The sequence below is a fragment of the Aegilops tauschii genome, chromosome 6, assembly GCF_002575655.3.
Source record: "Aegilops tauschii subsp. strangulata cultivar AL8/78 chromosome 6, Aet v6.0, whole genome shotgun sequence".
Taxonomy (NCBI): domain Eukaryota; kingdom Viridiplantae; phylum Streptophyta; class Magnoliopsida; order Poales; family Poaceae; genus Aegilops; species Aegilops tauschii.
This window is the reverse complement of record NC_053040.3, coordinates 114,543,524-114,553,986: the sequence shown is the minus strand read 5'-3', so window position 1 is coordinate 114,553,986 and position 10,463 is coordinate 114,543,524. Positions and strand designations below refer to the sequence as shown.

Genomic DNA, 10,463 nt, shown 5'->3' with positions numbered 1-10,463 from the left:
CATATTTTTGAACATTCACACGTTGAAAAAGAGTGTTCATGAATGTCATAAAATACTCCTGTGTTTTATGCGAAATATCAAATGAAAAACAAAAGTAAAAAATGGGGGGAAAGAGGAAAAACGAAACGAAAAAAGGAAAAGGAAAAGAAACTGCGTTATTGGGCCCGACCCATGCAGCAGTCCCATGCACAAACTCATCGATCAGGGCACCGGGCGATCGCGCACGCCGCGACTACCGCTTGCCTCTCTTTCCCGGCTTCCCCTGCATCGCCGGCGAGGCATCGCCCTGCGAGCTCGATCGCTTTTCCCAAGAATCTCGTCGTTTCTTTATTATTTCATCCGATGGAAAACCAATACGTATACAATACAAAGAGGTCAATCGATAGTCGATGCACAGTTGCACACACAGATCACTCGTCTTAGTCAGTACAGTAGTTACTGTAGTTGTAGTAGTCGCCCTTCTCCGGTCACGCTTCACAGAGCGAGCATGGCGTAGCCGACGATGCAGGCCGCGGCCGAGCCGGCGAGACCCGCGGCGCCGGTAACCGTGAGCGTGGCGCCGTTCTGCTCGTTGGAGCCGGCGGGGGGCGGGGATGATGACGTGCCCGTTGAGTTCGTACTTCCTCCGTCCGCGCCTGCCGGAGCGTTCGCTGAGGGCGCCATCGGCGGGGCACCAGTCGGGGCCGACGGAGTGGGAAGCGGCGGGGACGCCGGAGCAGTCGGCGACGAGGTCGGAGGAGCAGATGCAGGGGAAGAGGCCGGTGGCGGGGCGGAAGCGGAGGCGGGAGGAGGAGCCGAGGTGGGACTAGGCGCGCTAGGAGCGGGCGCCGCGGGGAGTGGTGAGGGGGGCGTCGCAGGCGGCGGGCTGGAAGCGGCCGGAGGCGGAGACGACGTTGCCGGTGCCGGAGCGGCGGGCGACGAAGGCGGCGGAGCGGCGGCCGTGCCTGTGCCGTTGCGGCCGGCGAGGACCATGACGATGAGCTTCTCGTTGGCGCGGCAGTTGGCCTCGACGCCGCTGACGAAGAAGAAGGCGCCGGCGTGGTCCAGGGCGAAGACGGTGTTGCCGTCGGCGAACTTCTTGTCGTACGACGACGTGTTGCAGGCGTTGTAGTCCGCCGGCTGCACCACCAGCACCGAGTCCTTGTCCTTGGGGTACACGAACACTACACAAGCACAAAACCACCATGAATAACACATCAAGAAGTGAGATCCAATGTCTCATCATGGTCATGGCGTACGAAATCTTGATCCTTGGCGAAGGTGTTCGACCGTGTCAGGATTACCTAGTGTGTCTCCGACCTGGAACCTGTTCTTCATCGCCCAAGTGTTGTACGACTCCTTGCTGGCGCCGGCCACGCTCCACCCGCTGTCGCCGCCGACCTTGAACTGCGCCGCGCCGGCCATGGCCGCCACAAGAGCGAAGCACGCGAACCCAAGCCCGTAGCCAGCACCCTTCGCCATCACTGCAAAACCAAATTAACTCCCTAGCTAGACAGTCACACGACCGATCAAGATTGCACAGGTGCTTCTTCCTCTGCTCGATGAGATGTAAGAGCTTGAGGCCGCCGGCTATTTGTAGTCCTCGATCGACGCCCCCTCACGAGCTCTAGTACCCACGGGGTGCCTTGCTTTCCATGGACACCTTGAGCTAGCCGAACTATATCTCTCGCCGAAGTTTTCGAGCTGTCTTTGTGCTTGCCCTGGCTGCAATGGCGTCCTCTCTGCTGTGCTCTGCACTGCTCTGCTGCAGCTGAGCTGACGGAGCCTTTGCGGAGTGGCACAGGCATATATTCATGGCTTGTGCGCCGGTAAAAGTCCTTGGGTGTTGGCTCCTGCATATGGGCAACGTCGTTCTCCATGGGGGTTTTCGTGCTCTGGCACTAGGGGCGCGACACGTTATGGTCGGTCAGTCACCGTGCAACGACGACGACGAGGAATAGGATGCACGCACTCTGCGTTGCCGTCAGGGTCCCGTTAAGTTGGTCGACGAGATGCCTGAATCCTGATTAGCAAAGGCTTGATCGATTTGGTCGGACACGTAGAAATCTTTTTTCATTCCCTGTTTGAACTTTGAAACATACGATTTGTTTTTCCGTAACTGACTTGCTAAAATGCAGGTGCCCCCAGCGAACGTTCGCTGGTTAACATTTCCGTTCTTATTTTAGGTTCCAGCCACTTTTTCTCCAATGGCGCTTCAGTTACTTTTATGGAGTATCATTTTGTTATTTTTAGTATATTGCTTAATTTAATTTATTTGTTTTTTAGTTTTGCAGTATGTAATGGCGAGGACAAAAACTGACTGAAACTTTCCAAAAATTCCAGCCCCCACTCTCTGAACAATCCATTTTCCTAATTCTTTGCAAATAAATTTTTAATGTGAATTTTCTACAAAACTCCGGTGAAACTCCCTGAGACGAACAGAGAAAACGAAAGTTTTTTTTTCCCAAACCACGGAGCAGTGTCTAATTTTTATAGGGTGATTTACTAGTACAACTATGGACGAACAATGCACACTGTTCGGTCCAACCAGTACAGCGTTTCTCAAAGTAAGAAAACTAGTACAGCGTTGGTTAGACTACTCACAATGGGAGTAACATAGGTAGTAACATCACACATATCTAGATAAAATAGATGATGTGGCAAGTAATAAATGAAGAAAGAGTGGAAAGTGGTAACATAGCTAGTTACTAGTAGTAGTAGTAACATCACACATATCAAGGCAAGATGTGTCTATAGCCTAATAAATGAAGTGCTCCATGTTACTATCACACATATGTTACTCCGCACTATAGAGATAGTAATATAGACTAGTAACATGTCGATGTTACTACTTTATGTTACTACCCATTGTGGCTAGTCTTAGTATATCCAGGTAATAAAGCCTCCTAGCTAAACGTGGCAGAGCGTGGTCATAAAGACTAGAAGGCTCAAACCGCGATGCGAGCTCCAACGGTAATGGAGCGTGAAGCCAGCTTCAGCCTGAAACCCCATGCTTCTCCCAAATATGGTGAAAAAGGAATCCTTCAAAAAAGTCATCTTTTGATCTCCTTGTAAGAAGGCTCTTCTTTTCGGTAAGCGCCGCATAGCACAGGATTCTTGCTGTCTACTCCTACTTGATAGTTGATGCTGATGCTATTATTCATATAATATATTCCTTGCCTCACTTTACCTTATGGTCACACTCATAGGTCCAATGAGGCCGATGATAAGATTCTCGCAATGTTTTGGCGAGGTTATTACCTATCTTCCCTGCATCTGCCTGACCTTATAAACCATCTCTTTTTGAGTAATATATCCAAAAAATATGCTTCACACTGTTCAAGGAAGACAGGCTGCAGCTACATAACCACAACAGGCAGATTGTTACTGACCTGATTGCAAAATGCTGACCAAAGCTAGCTGACCAATGTGGCAGCCCATAATGTCAGCCATGATGTTCTCTGAAGGAAGTACATGGCTCTTGAACAAAGTGACGGGCATGATGAACCATCTCTGCATCTCATCATGTCGGTCAGTAGCACGTTTGTCCTGGTGGCGTGGAAAACAAACAGTTCACAGGGCCTGCTGGTCTCATGCTTAGTCCACAACATGTCATGATCATTGACATTACTCTGGTAGGCATGCCTTTGATTAGCACTTTTTTACAGTTACGTGTCTTGAAAAACAATGTGAAACAAGATCTGTGATTGTGTGATACCAAAGCTTTATGGACAAACATTGATCAACTTCCAACTTACTTTTGCATTTCCAACCATCCGTTAAACTGGACAAAGAATAAAGCAATTCACAAATCACCTCCCTCCCTAAACCAGAAACATTGTATTATATGCAAGGTGGTCACACAAGGTTTCTACACGACCCGAAGCCCTCTTTGCGACTCGTTGAAATCGTCGAACGCCGTCGCGAAGGAGGCCCTCGACCTCGAGGAAGATGATCTTGCAGAGGAGGTAGGGGAAGATGTCCTGGTCTTCTTCCTCCTTGCCTTCCTGGGGCCTCTTGGGGGGCAGGAGGAGGACTCTTGTGCTGGTCTGTCTGGGAAATTAATCTCAGTTGGCAGCATGGATCTTGCTGGCTCAAAGTCTGCAGACATAAAATACTGCTGGTCAGCACCTAGTAAACATGGAGGCAACCAATTGGGAAACTGTGTAGTGCTACGCCACTACTACTGATCATTAGAAAACAGCTCAGGAAGATTCTCATGCTTATGCACATTAATGATTAGTCATGCAGATTTTGCAATAACAGAGGCATAGTCCTATATAGGTTTTTTTAGAAAAGAAGGATTACTCCCGGGCCTCTGCATCAGAGTGATGCATGCAGCCCCATGGTCTTATATAGGTAATGTGTCGATATGTTTTAATTTATATACAAATCCGTCGTCATGACACTGACAAGGTGGGTCCGGTCCAGGCCCACATGTGAGTGACATACAAGGGATGTGAAACTTTTACAGTGGAAAACCAGGGATTACCCCTGAATGAAACTTTATCCCTTTCTGAATATATTTATGTCTTTTTTGAATGTTGAATTTATTTAACTCTTGACAGAGATAAATGAGAGGATGCTAATTACCTGTAGAGGTCCAAGAAGTTTGCCTTGACTGCTCAGCTGTGCTCAGAGAGCCTGCAGATAAATCTTCTGCTGACTTGAACTCATTCATCTAAAATGAACAATGCACATTACCCATCAGCGGCAATACTAGAAGGCAATAGATAGACTCAAAATATGATGGCATAATAAAGTCTGATGATCTAAAGGAAGATAATTTGAAAAGGCCTTCAAGTTATTTGCATGTTTACCCAGCTTGGAGATGTGTCACTGGTGCCCAACCCTATGTGAGCCACATGCTTTACATCTGTAGGGAACCCAATTTCCATCTCATGTTCCTTTTGAGCTGCAGGAGAGCAACAGTTCATGTGTGAGTAGGAATTACATTCATTAATTTCTGTGATGTCTCATAGCCATAAGCACAATACTTTGAGTAGAATGATGTATCAAATCATTCATAAAATGGGTCCATAGCTCAGTGGTAGAGCAATTGACTGCAGATCAATAGGTCACCGGTTCGAACCCGGTTGGGCCCTAATTGTTTTTTTCTATTTTTTTTTTGAAGTTGTTCTTCAAATGGGAGGGGTTGGGCCCTGATTGTTTTTTTCTATTTTTTTTGAAGTTGTTCTTCAAATGGGAGGACCGAGGAACAAGAAAGAAAGATGGGATTATTATTACCAAACATGTGCGAGAATATCCTCAGCCCTTTGAAGATTCCTTTCATCTTTACCGCCATTTGTGAGGGCCTACACAAAGAAAAGCTCCTACAAGAATGGAAATGTCCAATAAGATGACAGATGCATTCAGAACAACTGTATGCTAGGATTTAAGCTGTTTTTCGCCTTCTCAGGAAATTCAGCTCGACGTGTACAGAAGAACAGAAGATAGCTTACCTCAAGACTCAAGAGCAAGTGCTTTCAAGCTGCCCGAAAGCTCCGAAAAGCTGACTTTATTTCTGAATCTTCAGAACCAGTTTCACGCTGTAGAGGAATCAAGAAAGCAAGCTAGAGCCTGATGATGGTGATGAAGAACAAGGAGTTTGGTTTGGAGGGAGGAGGGAGGAAGAGGGAGCTAAATCTTCTGAGAGGGTAGCATGACGACTGCTTAAATATGGTGGCAAGTTAGTTGGCTGCATTTCTTCTTCTTCTTTTTTTCCCTTTTTTATTCTCTAGGGGCCAATTCATGCCTGCTGACTTGTTGCTGTTTTAGCTGTACTTGGATTGTGTTCCTCTGCTAATCATTTCCTTGTACTTTGATGTTCTACTATAAAAAATAGGAAACTCAAACTGTTAGTATCAGAATATTCTTAACAAGAAGTTGAATTTTATTTTCCTGCATTAGTTTTGCAGAGCTTGTTCTGGAAAAAGGCTGGCTGTTTACTACACACAACTTCGATGTTCTATGATAAAAAATAGGAAACTCAAACTGTTAGTATCAAAATACTCTTAACAAGAAGTTGAATTTTCTTTTCCTGCATTAGTTTCTCAGTAAACTGAATGTTTTGCAGAGCTTGCTCTGGAAAAAGGCTGGTTGTTTACTATACATACAACTTGACCTCTCCACTGTCAAATTCTTTAAAGTTTCAGACCGAATTAATGGTTGCCCATGTCTGTCAGATTAAGATCAGGCATGTGGCTCATGGTCCTTAATCCTAGTGCCTTGAAAGGACATTATGTAGTCTTGCTGGTATTAGGTAGCATTGAGGTATGCAGTTAAGAGCACAACAGCAACCTTGGACCAGCTGAAATGGCACCCACAGCTCGTTTTGTACTTGGTATTTGATATTGCTGAACTAGAGGTTCTATCTAAGAGAAAGAAGATAGTAGACCTTCAGCTATGAAGTGACCTCCTTTCTTGCGAAGCAAACATCTGACCTGTTTCTTTTGCGCATGGTGATGTGTCCCATTCCATCCATCCAAGATATGTGTCTGAAGATGATTTTCTACAAATATTTGTTCTTGATAGCTTACTTTTATGCCAATAAAACTTATGTTATCTTCTTTGCTTATGCGAGTGTGCGATGAAATTTTCTAACCATGCAGCAAGTGCAGCATCAGAAACCAATCTCCAGAGGTTGCTTGTCTTACCAATTCTGCAACAGATAATACCATCATTTGCAGGCTCAGCCGGAAAAGGACATCACTACTACTCTGCAAACCAGAACCTGATGTCAATGTCCATTTGCAATATTTCAGAACTCCCACCATTTTCTTAACTCCACGGAAGACATTTTCATCAATGCAGAAATACCAGGTGTCCTTTTAGCCTAATAAAAGAGAAAAAAATAGAAATACCAGGTGTCCACCACCACCTGTCATTCTGGATCAAACCTAGTGACAAGAGCCACCGTATTTTCCTGAGTTTTTGCGGCACACAAACCCTCAATTATGGCGCATATAAAATGCCGCAATGGGCTACGAACTCATCGGTGCAAGCCAAACAAGTTAACAGTTTCTATAAGGACAGAAATGGGCACAGCTAAGCACTTCCTTTTCTTATCTAATAAACATATTTCGGGAGTGTTGCAGACATGTCGTGTGGATAAGCTGTTGCCTGTTGGATCGGGGGATCGGCGCAGAAACATATGTCTATGTGCATTGGTTGGCCCAGATCGGACAGGATCTGGTCATGCCTCGCACCTACCCCGATCGGCACCGTTGCGGTCTGGGAGCTGTTGAGATCGTGGCATGATCGTCATGTGATCGGCGAGGAGCTGTTGCGGTCTTTGGAGCCGGCCTGTCGAGTCAAAAACAAAGATCCTCAATTCCTCGTGGAAGTTGGAGATCTTCTCGTCGTCGGTTATAAAGGTTCAGAATCCGTTTTGGAGAAGAACTTTGATATGAAACTTCTTTTTTTTTACGGAACGGTTTGATATGAATCTCGGGAGAAGGGTAAAGTGAAGGCTCGCCGATCACGATAAGATTCCGGTGGAGCCCATGCGCTCCATGCGATGCTTCCCTTTACATATGGCAAAGGACCTGTTTTTTTGAAATATAAAAACGAGGACTGTCGTGATTTGTTTTTTGTGACGCCAACTCGCCGAACCACGCTTGGGGTCAACCCATCTCGTTTCCCCCTCGTTCTCTGCCCTGTTTTCAGGGAAAAAAAGAACTCGAAAGAAAAGTGCAATTGCCATCTCCTCCCAACTAGTAACACTTCTAAGAACATCCCTAAAAAAAATCTTCTAAGAACAGCTTTGATCCCTTAGGAGCATCTACAGCCAGGCGTCTCAACACCCTCCCAAACGCCTGGGTGGACGTCATAAAAATCCAACCCAGACGGGCACCACAAACGGGTCTCAAACGTCCGGGGTGACCGGCACACCTCATATCCAGCCCAAATGTAGGATAGATATGGGGATATCACGACGAGTCCGGGCGTGTCCACCATGTCAGACTCGACATGCCTATCCCACGATAAATTGCACCAAATTCACCGCCTCGATCTATTAAATCCATTTGCTCTCTCCTCTCTTTTTCCTCCTCCGCGCTGGACGCCTCGTAGCTTCGCCACTACCCTTACTTCGCAGCCGTTGCCAGCCTCAACGCCGTTAGCACCGGCACAACAGTCCTCCCTACTGTTCTCGCCACTGCGGACATCGTCACCGGCTCGGATTCCACCACGGTACGGTACGCCCGGTAACTATCGGCTACCCCTTTGTGCTCTGTGTGTTCGACACATTATCAGACCCAATTTTTTGTGATTTATTCGTTGGGAAAATGTGGATGCCGATGCTTCGTCGGACAAGGAGTATAGACGGGTGGAGCTTGATAAAATGATTGAAGATGAGTTCTTCGATTTGTCAGATTCGGACGAAGAAATGGACATGATCATGCTCATGATCATGCAAGAAGAAATGGACCGGCAGGTGAAGTATAAGTGATCAATTGGGATAGGGTCTCCGGAGCACGTCTATTGCGCAAGGACTACTTTGCTCTGGACCAACTTTCCTGGATGATCTATGGTTTCGTCATTGTTTTTGTATGCGCAAACCATTGTTTTTGCGTGTTTTGGAGGTAGTGGAGGCACACAATGACTAATTCAAGCTCAGAAGGGATTGATGTGGCCAACTATCTTTCTCTACTGAGCAGAATGCACGGTTGCTCCAAGCATGCTTGCACTTGCTACTGGCATGGATGTCGTTGGTGAGATGATCCGAATGAGGGAGAGCACATGCGTGGAGACTACTGTCAGGTTTGTCCGCGCTGTGGTGCATGTGTTTGGAGCAGAGTATCTGAGGGAACCAAATGTGCAGGACACAAAGAAGTTTTTTGCCTATTGAAGAGGCCAGAGGGTTTCTGGGAATGCTCGGATCAATTGATTGCATGCATTGACAATAAAAGAACTGCCCCAAAGGTTTGCGGAGAATGTATCAAGGTCACACCAAAGAGGTCACCATCATACTAGAAGCAATGACATCACATGCCTTATGAATTTGACATGTTTTGTTTGAAATGTCAGGTTCTCACAACGACATCAATGTGATTCAACGATCTCCCGTGTTTAGGAGGCTTTGTATGGGGAATCGTTGTCGTGCAACAACGCTGTCAATGGCTGTGACGATAATATGGGATACTATCTTGCCGATGGCATCTATCCTCAGTGAGCGGCGTTTCTGAAGACCATATCAGAACCACAAGGCAACAAACAAAGCCATTTTGCAACAATGCATGAAGCAGCTAGGAAGGATGTGGAGAGGGCATTCGAGGTGCTTGAAACTCGTTGGGGAATTGTTCATGGAGCTGCAATGATGTGGAAATTGAAAACTTTATGGCAGTTGATGACGTGTTGTGTTATTTTGCACAATATGATTGTCGAGAATGAGGGTTATGGTGCGGCCCAAACTAATGATTTTGAAGCGTCTTGAGAACAAATTCAAATTCCGAAAAATCAAGATGCAAATCAGCTTATGAATTTTGTGCAGATGCATCAGAATCTTCATGATCATGAAGTGCACGCGCTACTTAGTGATCTTGCAGAGCATATGTGGGCGCACAACGAAAACTAAAGAGTTGTGCAATTAAAATAAATTTTATGTAAGAACTACATATTTTTGGTACCAATATTTGTTATTTACATGCAACATTGGCGTGTATGATGGCATGATGTATTTGAGAGTCCGGATTTGAGGTATGTGGCTGCCGGGCACGACATATGAGGGTGGTTCGGCTGCATCCGCGAGCGTGCGCAGGCGCGTGTGCGGATGTATAGGTGTTGGATTTGCCAAGTCGACCTATAGATGCTCTAAACTTTAATACACCATCTAAATTGGTCCCTCGACTGACAAATTCATCTTATCCCAAAGATTGAATGTAATTTTACTTTTATGTATGAGTGTGTTTGTAAGGACATGTGATTTTTAATAGATGGCCTTAAGCCTTTAACACTTCATATTTCATAGTAGCTTTCAAACCACAGCACCGCCGCACATCTACCATGTCATCAGTCACCTTTATAAAATCTATACTTTACTCACAAAATGTATAAAATGTATGTTAAATTAATACTCCAGAAAACTAATGTCTAAGTATTTACAAAAAACTTTTAGGCCATGAAATAAAAATAAAAATAAAATAGTTAAAAGTAGGCAATTTTATTAAAATTAAATTGTCAGGGTTCTAGAATTTTGAGTTCTCTAGAAATTGATGATAATCATGAAGATATTTTTGGCATCACGGCCCAAGTGTAGGTGACGAATCGTTTAAATTTGTTTCTGAACATTCAGCACTCAGAAACCACTTTGAGGTTTTCTTTAAAACACTAGAGGACGTAAGTTACGTGATATTAGTTGGAGGAGTAAGGGCATCTCCGACGCCGAACATCAAATGTGAACATAAATTTGGAAAGTTGATTGAAGTTTTGAATTCCCCTCTTCTAGAGGAACACAAAAGAAAGGTTCCCCATGGGCCCGAAAA

The 10,463-nt window shown here is 45.4% G+C and overlaps 2 protein-coding genes and 1 non-coding gene across 3 annotated transcripts; 1 reads left to right on the top strand and 2 right to left on the bottom strand.

Moving 5' to 3' along the window:
• Window positions 1–302: 302 nt before the first annotated feature.
• LOC109783130 (uncharacterized) lies at window positions 303–1,781 on the bottom strand. The gene is made up of 2 exons (XM_020341731.4): window positions 1,284–1,781; window positions 303–1,163 (listed from the first exon to the last, which is right to left on the bottom strand). Exons 1-2 carry the CDS (start codon window positions 1,459–1,461, stop codon window positions 475–477), a joined length of 867 nt encoding a protein of 288 aa, XP_020197320.1. The 5' UTR covers window positions 1,462–1,781; the 3' UTR covers window positions 303–474.
• Window positions 1,782–3,717: 1,936 nt separating this feature from the next.
• LOC109783127 (CRIB domain-containing protein RIC10) lies at window positions 3,718–6,303 on the bottom strand. The gene is made up of 5 exons (XM_020341729.4): window positions 5,442–6,303; window positions 5,227–5,312; window positions 4,800–4,894; window positions 4,573–4,660; window positions 3,718–4,080 (listed from the first exon to the last, which is right to left on the bottom strand). The coding sequence occupies exons 2-5, from the start codon at window positions 5,282–5,284 to the stop codon at window positions 3,851–3,853; spliced, it is 471 nt and encodes a 156-aa protein (XP_020197318.1). The 5' UTR covers window positions 5,285–5,312; window positions 5,442–6,303; the 3' UTR covers window positions 3,718–3,850.
• TRNAC-GCA (transfer RNA cysteine (anticodon GCA)) lies at window positions 5,013–5,084 on the top strand. The gene has a single exon. It is a non-coding gene; the product is annotated as a tRNA-Cys (tRNA).
• Window positions 6,304–10,463: the final 4,160 nt, after the last annotated feature.